Raw genomic sequence first — 15358 nt, forward strand, 5'->3', positions numbered from 1 at the left:
TGTCAAGATGTTAGCCTCATGTGGAAAAGTAGGTTCCCAGAAGTTTTTGGAAGAAAATTAGGGAAGATAAAGGGGTTCAAACATAAGATCATTGTTAAGAAGGGTGCTACTCCAATTAAGCATAAGTTACGTGGAGTACCATTTAGTGTCAGGTCTGACCTGGAAAAGGAACTAAAAGACTTATGTGAACGGGGAATTATTGAACCGACCGATTCCTCGTTATGGTTGTCCCCCTTAGTCGTAGCGAGGAAAAGGGGAGGAGATCTTCGGGTCTGTGTGGACTTGAGGTCACTAAATAAAGAGATATGGGTAGATTCATACCCATTACCAAAAATAAGCGATTTGTTTTCACTTACAAGAGGGGCACGGTTTTTCACGATTTGGCCAGTGCCTACCATCAGGTAGAATTAGACCCCGAATCACGACATCTTACGGCTTTTGTTTCGCCTTTGGGGACATTCAGATATTGCCGCATGCCATTTGGACTGGCCTCCGTGGCGTCAGTTTTTCAGAAGATCATGACTAGCATTCTTAAAGATGTAGAGGGTGTAGCGGTATTCCAGGATGACGTGCTTATCTTTGGGTCTGACATTTCCAGTCATGATGTTGTTCTGAGCAAAGTGTTGACCCTGTTTAAGAAAAGAGGGGTAGTGCTTAAGGAGGAGAAGTGTAAGTTTCTGTGTAAAGAAATTGAATATCTGGGGCATGTCATTTCCCAAGATGGGGTGCGTCCTCGTCCAGGTTTGATGAAAGCTATTTTGGAGGCCCCAGAACCGGTGGACAAAGGAGGTGTAAAATCGTTGTTGGGGTTGTGCGAGTATTACTCACAGTTTATTCCAAATTTTGAGTGGAATAAAGAGTGCATAGATGCTTTAAAGTTGGTGAAGTTGGGTTTGGAAAACAGCCCAATTTTGAAGCCTTTTGACCCAAATTTGTTGTGTGGTGTTACAGTTGACGCAAGCCAAATAGGGATTGGTGCCATGTTGACACAATGTGTTAATAACTCTGAGAACACTGTGTGTTTTGCATCAAGAGTATTGCGGACTCCAGAAGTGCAATATTCAGTAATAGAAAAGGAATTGTTAGCATGTTTGTGGGCCATAGAGAAGTTTAGGCCTTATGTCTGGGGCAAATCTTTCTTATTGTTGACTGATCACAAGCCTCTTGTAAATATCCTTGGGAGTGGTGTTAGCAAGTGTTGTTCACCACGGATCATGCGTATGGTGACTAAACTTCTACAGTACCAATTCAGAGTTGAACACATCGCAGGAGGGAAGAATACTTGTGCTGATTTTTTGTCTCGTTTTCCAGTTACGTCTTGTGAGGTTGACGAGATCTGTTTGGAAGAATTTTCAGAGGAAGATTGTGATGATTGCCTCGTTGCTGCACTTGATCTTCCAGAATTTTGTCTTAATTCAGAAACTGTGTGGATACAGGCTCTTAATTCTGATCCAGTGATTTGTGAAGTACTTGTCCTTGTCACTAGTGGTTGGCCAAGAGAGAAAGTGTTACCGGTTTCACTTCAACCTTTTTGGAAAATTTCAGACGAACTATCCTTGGAGGATGGTGTGTTGTTAAGGGGAGAGAAATTTGTACCTCCTGGGGTGTTTCGCAAAGTTATTATCCAGAAGGCTCATGAAGGTCACCTTGGGTCTACTTTGACAAAGAGAAGGATTAGAGACACGTACTGGTGGCCAAGTATGGATACTGAGATCAACAATATGATTGCAAACTGTTGTGTATGTGCCTCGGCAGATAAAAGTCTGAAAGTGTCTGTTCCACCATTAATTCCTATTGAATGTCCAGAAGGGCCTTGGTTAAAATTGGGCATTGATGTGATGGGACCTTATGAGATTCTCCCTGGGGGGTCTTGGTTCATTTTAGTCATGATGGACTATGCTTCGAAATGGCCGGAAGTGAAAATGGTCAGAGAAGCAAATTCAAAGGCTATTGTTGATTTCCTTAAAGAAGTGTGGATGAGCGAGGGTCTGCCTGAGTCAATAGTTTCGGACAATGGAAAACAATTTACGAGTGGAGAACTTGAACATTTTTTGATTGAGGCGGGTGTCAAACATTATAGGAGTTCACGATATCACCCACAAACGAACGGTCTGGTTGAGCGCATGAATCGTGTTGTGGGGGATTGTATCAAATGGGCAAGAACAAATGGTCATGACATTTCTAAATCAATTAATACAATGTTATGGTTCTATAGGACAACTCCACACTCTACTACTGGGGTTGCACCTTTTGAATTATTGCGTGGGCGTAAGCCGAATACAAGTTTTAGACCAGCATGGATGAGTAGATGGGTGAAGTCTGAATCTGATGTTAGTCATCTTATGTCATTAGCTAGAGAAAATATGATTGTCACTCAAACCAAGCAAAAAGAATATTTTGATGTACGCAAAGGGGTGAAAAGAGTTCATCTTAATGTGGGGGACAGTGTCAAAATCAAGGCTGGAATTCATTCATGGAAAGGTAGCAGTAAATTTAGTGAGCCTACCAAAGTTGTAAAAATAGTCAAAAATGCTGTTATGGTTGAGGGAGGTCACTGGTGGAATCTTAACAGAGTGGTTAAAGTTAAAGAGAAAGATGTTGTATCTGATTCAATGAATAAGGTTCGAGAGCTGTTGTTAAGCCCTTGAGATACAGGGATTGATTTTGAGGTCTTGTTGTTTTTGGTTTTTTATTATTATTATTATTTTGTGTTTTTTTTTTGTTATTTGCAGGAAGAGAAGATATGTTGTGGTGTATTCCAATTTATGTAATGTTGATGATGTAAGTGGTTCTGGAATGTTTGGTCTCCTAGCGACCAGGTTCAGTGTTAGAGCTGGAGAAGCTGTTGGCAGAGTGAACCTGTTGGCTCTGTCATGATTGTAGCCAAATAAATAACCAGATTTCTTCATGCTGTGCCTGCCTGGTTACTACACACTGCTCTGGTTGGCTGTTGAGGGGCTCAGGTGCACCAGCTCGACTCTTCAGTTTCCTGTATTCCAATGCCCTTACAGCTCAGGCGACAAACTGGAATGTCTTCTTTCTTTTTTATCATATTGTGAAGACAGTTTTTTAAGACACACAACATTGTTGACAACATAAGCAGGAAGACCCATTAGTATTTGGATACAATGAATAACATGTCCATCAATTCTCACAGAAGTCTGTCGTTGTGAGGAGGAGAGGTTTAATTTGGAAGGTTGGTGGGTATGGAAAGTTGACAGGCGAACAGTGTCCCCTGCTAAACTACAGCAGTTGAAGCGCAATTTTTTAATGTGCTTTCTTTAAAAAAAGCCTATCCCGCTTTGTTCTCCTATGTGTCGAAACATCTTAGAAACATAGAAATTACACAATTATGCAAAATTATCATCTTCTGCCAAGTACGTGCTGCACAACAGATTAGCACCATTGGTTCTGTCACTTCTTTCTCACATGAAGATTCTTGTTGGCCAGTTCTACAGTTTCTACTGATTCCAGTTATTGACATATCTTTTTTTCAGTATCAACTGAACTACAGTGGAGAAATTTCCAGTTGATACCAATATCTTCTTGGAACTATTAATTGGTATCCGAGAGAGGCTATTGTTTTCAGTTGGTATCTTTTTTGATTCAATAGAGTTTCCCCTGTTTTCCTGCCAGGTATGGGCTGCCCAAGGTCCAAAAAGCCCATGTACCACAAGTGATTTCAGGATAACTCTTAGTAACAGGTCAACCACTAGGGTAACAATATGTACAGATTTTGGATCCAGAATGTTACACTTATCTGAGGTCAATACAAAAGCTAAGACGTACAACATATTGTGCACATTGCCTATGATTGATGCTCAGTTCATGCTCAATTAATTTGCTGCCATAATTGACATTTCTGGGGAGACACACAATTGATGGACGGAATGCAGAACAAATCAAAACATTCACCCCCAGTCAAGAGATCTGGGTTAAATCCATAATTCTTTTTCTCACCATGCCACACCAGTTTAAACCGGCCCATATGCAAATCAGTCTTGACCCTGTGCCTCATGGGAACAGTCCAGTCCGAACTGCCAAGCCAGGTCCTCCCTGGACCGGAAACCAGCATCCTAGGACCGGTTTCGGGGTTTCACCCCTCTTCAGCCAGGATAGCTTGATTCCAGTGGCACAGTGAGCCCAGGACCCACGTCTGGGCATACCTGGCGCACTGAGGACGAGAAAGCAAAAGACACACAATTGATGGACGGAATGCAGAACAAATCAAAACATTCACCCCCAGTCAAGAGATCTGGGTTAAATCCATCATTCTTTTGCTCACCATGCCACCCCAGTTTAAACCTGGCCATATGCAAATCAGTCTTGATCCTGTGCCTCATGTGAACAGTCCAGCCCAAACTGCCAAGCCAGGTCCTCCCTGGACCGGAAACAAGCATCCTAGGATTCATCCATTGCCGAGCAACTTGCCAAGAAACGCACAGTGTGCTTTTATCTTTCACGACTCAGTGCCAGTCCGCAAAGGTGCAAACAAATGTAAAGCAGATAACATTAAGGGCGCCGTTGTAAGAGAGTGTGCGGACAGACCGAGGCCCACGGGAAATGCCCAGGTAACAGGTCCAACTCCTTGTTAACTCTGTTCCAGACCTGTCTTGCTGGAAATAAATTATATTTTGTCTGTCACCCCATACTGGATTTTAACAATTGACTAATATATATATATATTTTTAAATTTATGTTCATGGCCAAAAGGTTTTTCTTTGCGGCTCACCACCTGCCCTGTCAAAAGGTAGGATTGGCAAATACATTGCGTGCCTACGTATTATGCCGCCTCATGCCTCTTCTTTTAAGCACTCTACACTTTTTTCCTCAAAATCGAATTCTTGTAGGTTACTTTTCATCCATCCTTTCTGCCTTTCTCACTGTTTCGCTAGTTTTCTCTTTCTTCTTTTTTCTCACTTTTTTGCTTTTCTCTCTCTTGGTGAGAAAGTCTGAGGTGCAAAATAAGTCTCAGCCCCCACAAATGAGTGTTCATGCCCACCACCCGCAACCACTGGCACAAATTAATACTGACTTACCTTGCACAATATCTGCCGTCAATACCCACAGATTGAGGGAGATTTCGAAATTCCTGAGTTCGCTCTGTAGTGTAGCTCCTAGAGGTGTCACTTTTAACAGTGAGGCACTTGATGTTCAAGCCTCTCTGAGATGGTGCCTGGAATTACAAGTGCCCCGGTGCCAATGTGTGTGTGCAGGAGTACACAAATTATGGGTCACATTGTTTTCAGATAATACAGCACCTATAGTCTGTGGCTGGAGGTCTATTTATGTATTTAAACATTTAATTTTCAGCGTTACTCACAATATAGCGTTATAGCCTGCTACTAAGGCTATGCCCCGGTTGATGGCTATAAAGCAGACGAGCCACGGCGCACAGGCATTCCGAGGGCGCCTGTTCCCAGGACTGCCCCCTCCTCTCCCGTTTGTTAATCTTTCGCATTGTTTTTACTGGAGGAAGGGGGGAAGCTTCCTTGCATGCTGCGGATTCACCCTTCTTTTTTTTCTGGATTGTAATTGTTTATTAATCGTCAATATAGCGGTTTTCAGCATAAAGCACAATTCTTTCCTCATGATTTTCAGCCAGGTTGGATGAAGCCATGAAAAGTGTTTTGTTTTCTCCCCTTGTGTCTTAGAGAAAAGAATCTAAGCCGGACAGAAGAAAACATTTCTCTTTCTAACACAACAAATCCAGGGGCATATTTACAAGGGCTTTATCTCCGCTTTTTTGGTTTCAAAAAGCCACAAAAGCGGAGATAAAACTATCACCCTATTTACAAGAGGGTGCTAACATGCATAATCGCATGTTAGCACCCTTTTTCCCAACGCCTCCCTTTGCATCTCTAATGAGATGCAAAGTGGGTATCACTGGGCGTACCCCGGATGGACAACCTTGCAATTATCGCTGATGTTCACATCGCAATATTTACAAGGCTGTCCCAGCATTTTAGCACACGTTAGTTTTTGGAGAAAACTGCTGTTTTCTCCAAAAAACTAACGTCTGCTAAAATGCAGACTTACCTATCCCAACATTGGGGTGGATTATGCTGATACGACCCTGTGGGTCGTATCAGCAAGGTTATCGCCGTTTTGCTGGGAACATCACTGGAAAACCAGCAATGTTCCCTGCAAAACAGTGATAACCTCGCTATCTGTGGAATTTTTATCGCCTTGGAGAAACGCGTTGTTAATAACGCGCTACCAGGGCGATAAATTCCAGAGCTAGCCTGCGATAACAAAATTATCGCTAAGCACGGCCAGCGATCCCCATGAGTAATAATTAACGCATGCAAAAAAATATCTTCACATATGAAAATGTACGTATGTCACTGGGAAAATATTTTTCTTTATGAAGATTGCTTCACCTTAGTATTTATGAATTTTGAAGGTGCCACCTACCCTGTCCTATACTGAGAAATGATTTACTCCCACCCATGTCAGGAGTAAACCCATATAACAGTAACAAACGCTCACACTGGTATAATATGAAATACAAACAAATGTAAGTGATTTTGGCTTCTCTAACAATAGCTTCAATCAAGGAAAAACAAAGTACAAATGACATACCAAAAATGCATTTTGATCAATTTATTTATTCAATTTAAATTAAGGTGGACAATAATACTCACTTGCTGCTCTCATCAGTCCCTCAACTCTCAACTCTTTCATATATACATGCTTTTCATTTCACTTCGCTTCACTGTATGCTCAATTGAGTCCAAGCACCTTGTCTACATTTATATTTTGTATTATCTACACTAACACTACACACCACATACACTCCATAACACATGGATAAAAGACTTGGGGCCTTATGTATGAAGGCAATTTTGCGATCGCAAACGCCGAAATTCACCGAATTTCGGCGTTTGCGATTGCAAATCAGCAGTGTCCAATGTATGACACAAAACACCCCTCGCAAAATAAGGAATCGCAAATTTTGCGATTCCCTATTTTGAATTGCATTTAAGGAATCGCAAATTGTGATTCCTTAAATGCAATGTAAGAAGCACAGAAAAAGTGCAATTTGGACTTAAGGAATCGCAAATTACCACCAACTCATTTCAGGGGTGCAACAGGGTGTCCTTTTGATACCCTGGCACCCTTGAAATAGCATTCTCAATTTGCGATTCTCTAATTGAGAATCGCAAATTGAGAATGTCTTCCCATTCATTCCTATGGGCCTTTAGGCCCATAGGAATGAATGGGGAGGTATTCCTTAATTGCAGATCGCAATTTGCAATTCGCAATTAAGGAATATGTAGGATTCGCAAAATTTATTGCAAATCCTACATACATAGTGTTTTGTAATTCTCAAATAGCGATTTACAAAAAATCGCTATTTGAGAATCGCAAAGTGACATTTTCATACATATGGCCCATAGTCATTTACAACGACAATAGCTCTTAATTAAGCAAATTCGAGACCAATTGCATTTCCAATGCTTGTTTTACTAAGTTAATTATGAAAACCTTTGCTGAAATAATTAACATGTGGCGTATTCAAAGCAACTTATGTAAATGTCTGTGTATGGTTACATATGCCATCATAAGTTTCAAAAATGGTAATGAAGAGCTGTTTATACAATCAATTAGAAATTGTGTATGCACATTCCATTATGTTTCCCTTTAAGTAATTTTAAATCTCTTTACATTCGACAGGAAACAATCTTTGATTGTACAAAATGTTTCAAAATAATGAAGATAACACTGTAAATCTACAAAAACAAAGTCCGAAATATTGAGTTCCAGTATTCAGGAGAACATAAGTGCCGTCAGAGATAGCCGAACTGGGACATAAACTGACAGATCCTGGAAGAAGGCACAAGGGAAATTCAGTAATTCTACGAGTCTCAGCTGTGCGCCTCCATGCCTCAAAACGAAGAAATGACCTCAAGAAAATTAAGACAACACTGATAAACCTCCTTGTGTGTAAACATGTCCAATACCAGCTTTGATCATGAGGTTGGTATGAGGTGGGTACAGCAGTGCTCTGCTTCCTAAAAGAATAACAGACCACCATTCAGTGCTAGAGGTGCATTGTAAACTGTTTCAGAACAATCCACAACAACCAGTGAAAAGCGCAACGGAGTGGAGTCAGACAAATGAAGGTTAAAAGAAATAGGGGTTCTGCTGTCTAAAATACAGAGCACTGTCCCAGTGTGCACCAACCAGAAGGACGATGGATCTTTACCTGCAAGCATGCAGAACCATTATCCAGTCTAAAGACACAATCGCCCACAAAGAAGCCTTACACACGTTATGAGTTTGGGGAGTAGTTGTTGACCATTACACTTTATTCTTTAATCTGAAAGCAAACGTGCAAAATATGACACATACATGGAATGCAAGAATAACACAAGTGCTTTATCAAACATGTTGGCCCTTCAGGAACTACAGTCAAGGGATGTAAACAAGTGTATACCAGACCCAGAGACACTAACCAAGAGAGAAGTCTCAGACACATGTAGTGAGGGCTTTAGTTTGTCATCAATATTAAAACACCATCAGCAAACACACACATGGAAAAAACTATTCAAATGCCCTGAATGTGTAAAGAGCTTTATTCAGTTATCAGGTCTACAAAGACATCAACGAACACACACAGGGGAAAAACCATACCATTGCAGTGAATGTGTGAAGAGCTTTAGCCAGGTATCAGGTCTCCAAACACATCACCAAACACACACAGGGGAAAAGCCATACCATTGCAGTGAATGTGTGAAGAGCTTTAGTCAATTATCAGACCTAAAACACCATCAGAGAACACACACTGGAGAAAAACCATATAATTGCAGTGAATGTTTGAAGAGGTTTAGTCGATTAACACACCTAAAACAGCATCAAGTAACACACACTGGTGAAAAACCATTCCAGTGCAGTGAATGTGGAAGTAGTTTTAGGACTCCGTCAACATTAAGGATTCATCAGCGAACACACACAGGGGAAAAACCATTCCATTGCAGTGAATGTGTGAAGAGGTTTAGTGAATCTAAAGCATTAAGGATTCATCAGAGAACACACACTGGAGAAAAACCATATAATTGCAGTGAATGTGTGAAGAGGTTTAGTCGATTATCCAACCTAAAACGGCATCAGAGAACACACACTGGGGAAAAACCATTCCAGTGCAGTGAATGTGGAAGTAGTTTTAGTGACTCGTCAACATTAAAGGTTCATCAACGAACACATACAGGGGAAAAACCATTCAAGTGCAGTGAATGTGGGAAGAGCTTTATATATGTATCAGGACTAAAACGACATCAGAGAACACACACACAGGAAAAATCATTCAAGTGCAGTGAATGTGGAAGTAGTTTTATTGAATCTTCAACATTAAGGATTCATCAGCGAATACACACTGGAGAAAAACCATATCATTGCAGTGAATGTGTGAAGCGGTTTAGTCGATTATCAAGCCTAAAACAGCATCAGCGAACACACGCGGGAAAAGCCATGTCTTTGCAGTAAATGTGTGAAGATCTTTTGTCAACTTTCAAAGCTACAAAGACGTCAGCCTCTCTTCAGAATAGTGCAGGATCAATAATGAAGGTCACAGAGCTGCAGCTGTGTGGTAGCCAGCCCGAGTACTTCACTTCAAAAGAGTGCAGGATCAATAATGAAGGTCACAGGGCTGCAGCTGTGAGACAGCCAGGCCGAGTACTTCACTTCAGAAGAGTGCAGGATCAATAATGAAGGTCACAGAGCTGCAGCTGTATGGTAGTCAGGCCGAGCACACGGTGTCTGTTCAGTAGGTACGGATGAATAATTAAACTCTCCGACCCACATGCTGTGTGATAACCAGGGTGAGCACGCGGCTTCTCTTCGGGAGAGTGAGGAATCATTTATAAATGTCACTGATCCGTTGTGAATGTGAATGTTGTGTGAAAGTCGGGTTGAACACTAGAGTTTTCTGCAGAACAGTAAGGGATCATTAACAAAAGTCACAGAGCCTCACACTGTTTGATAGCCAGGCAAAATCACCATTTTACATTCTTGGATGACAATTTTCTAGATGGCTAATGGAGCCGAATTTTGAAATGATTGTTCCACAAAAGAAATGAAAAAAAAAGATTGATTGCACAAAAATAATATATAGCTAGAACCAATCACGATGCTATAAAATGTACACAATAATTACTAGATTTTACATGTTAAAAAGAAATGCATGTTTTTTGATATGTAATAGAATAAAAAAATGATTTGGATTTTGGCATTTGACTGCTGATTGTAAAGAAATTAGATTGCTCCCCTAAACTCAAGATAATTTGTGCTGTCAGCAGGGAGTCTGACAGAGGTGGCATTAGAAGGGGGTCCAGTCTCTACAGCGTGACTGCTGTCAGCTGGTAGTCTGGCACAGGTGGCATTAGAAGGGGGTCCAGTCTCTACAGCCTGACTGCTGTCAGCAGGTAGTCTGGCACAGGTGGCATTAGAAGGGTGTCCTGTCTCGACAGCGTGACTGCTGTCAGCAGGGAGTCTGGCAGAGGTGGCATTAGATGGGGTCCTGTCTCGACAGCGTAACTGCTGTCAGCTGGTGGTCTGGCAAAGGTGGCGTTAGAAGGGGGTCCTGTCTCGACAGCGTGACTGCTGTCAGCAGGGAGTCTGGAAGAGATGGCATTAGAAGAGGGTCCTGTCTCGACAGCGTGACTGCTGTCAGCAGGGAGTCTGGCAGAGGTGGCATTAGAAGGTGGTCCTGTCTTGACAGCGTGACTGTTATCAGCAGGTAGTCTGGCACAGGTGGCATTAGAAGAGGGTCCTATTTCAACAGCGTGACTGCTGTCGGCAGGGACTCTGGCAGAGGTGGCATTAGAGGGGGGTCCTGTCTCAACAGAATGACTGCTGTCAGCAGGAAGTCTGAAAGAGGTGGCATTAGAGGGGGTACTATCTCGACAGCGTGACTGCTGTCGGCAGGGAGTCTGGCAGAGGTGGCATTAGAAGGGGGTCCTGTCTCGAAAGTGTGACTGCTCTCAGAATGGCTCTGCTTTCGGCGTTCACATGACTGACAAGGATTCTTTGAGATGGGACTAGCTCTCCTGTGTTGATGGAGAGAGAAGTGCTAGTTGTGATACGAAGACCTGGGCTTCACTTCTTTTAATTCAGTCATATTTGTTCAACCAATGTATCATTTCTTAGGAAAGTTAAAAATATGTCTGTGGCTTGGCACTCCACTTGTTAATAATTCATAACACTGCAAGAAAATGTTCAGTATTTGTACGTATTCTGCCACAAGAGGGATGTAAACATAGATTTGTCATATTCCAAAGAGACTTTTTTTTTAAGGTTCTTATTTAGTGCAACTTTATATACTGGGTGTTAGATTGTGTTACATCTGGAACAACGGTATCTGTGATTGACATGGAATAAAGGAGCCGAGTACAAAGAGTTTCTCAGAAAGCTGTCAGCACCTTGGAAGGGTGAACTGTTATAAAGCTAAGGTTATTTAAGGGTTGGCTTTTTTGGCGACATGTTTATGTCACAACCATATCCAGAATGTCAGTCTTCCTATGTCCAGGACTAACCGAGTCTTTTAAGCTTTTTCATAGTATAGAAGGAAGGCTGTTCCTCAAAGTCCCTGTAAGAACATACGGTGCTAAACTTCGAGCAAAAGCAATCTATGGAGCCCTCCACTGGTGTCACTGAGCAGCACCTTCTTAAGCTGTTGTCGTATGTAACTTGTAAAAGAGAATTCTGTGGGTTCCTCTGGGGAATAATCATTCCATAGTCCTACGGAAGCTTAACTTTAAATGTATAATTGACTAGAATGGAACTTAAAGCCCTCCTGGACTGAGCCAAGATAGGGATAAGTAAGTAGTCTGTACTGATGATTGTCTTTGTTACCTGATGAGCTCGAGTGTAGATGATTGGAACAAGAATCGCTGTCATCGCACAGTTTATCCAGCTCAAATCTGTGTATGGAATTGTGTTAAAATGTCCTCATTTTGTGCACATATTCACTCCAGTACTTCTAAAGCCAGGACACCATGTCTAACAATTAATACAATTGAATATAATTATTAGTGAGGCCTAGTCATTTGGAAATTTTAGAGAACCAAAAAATTTTCCACAAAAAATTGTGATATGAAAATGATTGTATTTGGTCCTTTTGATGGCGTAAACCTTTTTCTGCCCCTGGTTCTCTTTAAACCAGGTGCTAGCTGATACAACTATAAATCTGGTTTGAGATACAGGCTAGCACACTAGGTCTATGTCCGGTAGACTAGGACGAGGTCACTGTCAGAACTTGGAAATGAAACCTTAATTACTGTTACATGCTAGAAAAAGCATAGCACATCTACAGAGCCAGCGTTCCGTCCACCATGGCACTTTTGGTATGGAAGGCTTTGTGAACCAATGATATTCAGGTAAAGAAAGATGACTCCCTATCGACTTGGCTACCTGTCCTGTATGACATGGTGGGTGTTCACCGAGAACTGGGTTCTCAAGCTAGGCGGAGGGCACTGGGGATGCTCAAACTAATTTAAAAGGTAGTTTGCTTGATAAACAAGACAGCTGTCCCTAGCTTTCACTGCAGTGTACAGAATAAAAAGGTCATACATTTCTGAAACAGTTGCTGATTCTGAGGAGACGGATAAAATGATAACAAAGCGGCAATTTGCCAACAGTTATGTATTGAGATACATTTTCACTGTATTAACCCCTTCCGTGCTTATGACGAGCCCATCTCGTCATGAGGCACAGTGGAGCTGTGCTCATGACGAGCCGGGCTCGTCATAATGGCTGCGGCACTCCCACGCGCAATTGATTCCCCGCCTGTGCGGGAGAATCAATCAGTGGGCAGAGCCCAGCTCGTCATGAGCACCGCGGCGCCGCCCCCCTCCCTGCCCCCCCCCGACGGCGAAGGGGTTAAAACCCTTAAAATGAAAATTATTTTTTTAAGAAAGCTAGTGTGAGACTCTAAATTTCCTCCTAACCTCAGATGATCTGGACGTTCTGTAGTAATTGGCCAACTGTGTGACACAAACAAACTATAGAGTTTTGGGTCAAAAAGTGACTTCATTATCGTAAGACTTCCTATCACACATAGGTTGGAGGATGCTGCTGGTAACATATTTCCGCAGGTTTGATTTAACTAGTGGCGTGATTAACCATGGAATCTTTTTAATCAGTTTGTGTATCTTTGAATGTTTAATCAAACGTGCAATCAGTTTTAGATGTAGGATGTATCTTATCCTTTTGATGCACCAGTTCCTTGTTTCCTACCAGTGTTTATGAATTGATTAGTTGATGTTAAAATGCTTTTCAGTTGTTTACTGGTTCTTCTGTGCTATTGCTGTATCAATTTCGTGAAATATTAATTAATTCCTAAATAAATCTTGATTGATTCATTCACTCACATTCTGTCAGCTCTTATGTGATATGTTTATTTAGGGACAGAGAATGCTTGAAATGTAGGTCTAGGGTAGGTGGCCTCAAACTGGGGGCAGGCTCTCCTAGGGAGGCCTGAGATGAACCCAGGGTGGGGCGCTAGGCTCTGGTCAAAAGATGCATTATGCTGATAACAGTGCTTTGTTTTAAGCTGAAAATAGTGAGCGGCAGTAAGCTGCTCTCCGATGGGCCATCACTAACATGTTTTGTCGTTTATATCCTAGCTGGGAGTATGTGTCAAAAGGGAAGGGACTCCAAATGTTTTTCAAAACGCCCACTTCAAATAAACTCACTGTGGGCACTTGCACCAGTTATTAGAACATTGGAATGTTGGAAGCTCCATTGAAGCAGCTCCGGGCTTGTAAGGGCTGGTATAAGTCCGGAGCTCCAACATTCCAATGTTTGTCTTCATGATTTTCTCTTTTTAATTTAGAACATTCTACCCTTAGTGGGTGGAATCTTCTAATTGCCTTAAAGCCCTTCTGCCTCAGGATATACCGGTCGTTAAAGGCCCTGAACCCGTTACTGGTCCGAGACGCAGGCCCTCTGCAGTGGGCCATAAGGCTATATTAAAGCGTGCCTGACCAGAATAGCATGTGTGCCAATCATGAATTTGATTGCATTCTTAAAACAGCGCTTAACTGCAATGTTTAAATAAGTCTAGACATATTTTAACATTGCCAATTGACTAGAATAATTGTGAAAAATTCAGAGGGGTGCCCGACGATCACTGTGGGGTTGGGGGGGTTACATTAAAACATTTTAAGACCCCTGGTCTAGGGTGTTCCTCATCGGAGAGGTGTGAGGGGCCTGATGTAACACTGTTGGTTAGTCAAATCTTAAAGGGGAGGGCACAGAGACTCAAAGCCGATGGATTTCAATGTCAAACCTGTCATCACCACTTAATCATCCTCGTAATTGCAATAAGTGACTGGATCAGGCCCCCTCCTCCCATGTCCAGATGGGCTGCTGGCTGAGTATATTCAGCACAGGTTTGCAAATCAAGGTTTGAGGTGTAAAACATGAAAGTAATGGAAACATGTATGCTTTGCAAAGGGACGGTGATGGTGATGCCAAGCCCTGTGTGACACTGTTAGTACTGCTAGCAAGAGTGCGTACATTTATCTGCTAACAGCGCCGCTCCATGGAAAAGGTCAGCCGTACCTCATCATGCCTGTCAAACCCAACCTATTCTGCACCCTCTCCAGCAGCACCTGTAGACGGCTGGCGAGTGAACACTAAACTCTCTCTCATAAACCCCCCCTGTTCTAGACACTTTCCAGCAGGCCTTGTAGACGGCTGGCGAGTGAACACTAAACTCTCTCTCATAAACCCCCCCTGTTCTAGACACTCTCCAGCAGGCCCTGTAGACGGCTGGCGAGTCAACACTAAACTCTCTCTCATAACCCCCCCCTGTTCTAGACACTCTCCAGCAGGCCCTGTAAGCAACTGGCGAGTGAACACTAAACTCTCTCTCATAAACCCACCCTGTTCTAGACACTCTCCAGCAGCATCTGTAGGCGGCTGGCGAGTCAACACTAAACTCTCTCTCATAAACCCACCCTGTTCTAGACACTCTCCAGAAGCATCTGTAGGCGACTGGCGAGTGAACACTAAACTCTCTCTCATAAACCCACCCTGTTCTAGACACTCTCCAGCAGGCCCTGTAAGCGACTGGCGAGTGAACACTAAACTCTCTCTCATAAACCCACCCTGTTCTAGACACTCTCCAGCAGGCCCTGTAAGCGACTGGCGAGTCAACACTAAACTCTCTCTCATAAACCCACCCTGTTCTAGACACTCTCCAGCAGCATCTGTAGGCGGCTGGCGAGTCAACACTAAACTCTCTGTCATAAACCCACCCTGTTCTAGACACTCTCCAGCAGCATCTGTAGGCGGCTGGCGAGTCAACACTAAACTTTCTCTCATAAACCCACCCTGTTCTAGACACTCT

The 15358-nt window shown here is 42.5% G+C and overlaps 1 protein-coding gene and 1 pseudogene across 3 annotated transcripts in view; both read left to right on the top strand.

The window, feature by feature from the left end:
• The window catches only part of LOC146838989 (uncharacterized), a 383728-nt gene extending 370354 nt beyond the window's left edge, over positions 1-13374 (top strand). For both annotated transcript variants that reach the window (XM_085603020.1, XM_085603021.1), the window contains one exon: positions 7681-13374. In XM_085603020.1, coding sequence (XP_085459146.1) covers positions 8359-9489 — 1131 coding nt within the window. In that variant the 5' untranslated portion in view covers positions 7681-8358 and the 3' untranslated portion in view covers positions 9490-13374. The remainder of the gene's footprint in view (positions 1-7680) is intronic.
• LOC146838990 (uncharacterized) overlaps positions 1-15358 on the top strand; it is a 204432-nt pseudogene that overhangs the window by 45895 nt on the left and 143179 nt on the right. The window lies entirely within an intron of this gene.

Source organism: Triturus cristatus, chromosome 4_2 (genome assembly GCF_964204655.1).
Source record: "Triturus cristatus chromosome 4_2, aTriCri1.1, whole genome shotgun sequence".
In the NCBI taxonomy this organism is placed as follows: Eukaryota; Metazoa; Chordata; class Amphibia; order Caudata; family Salamandridae; genus Triturus; species Triturus cristatus.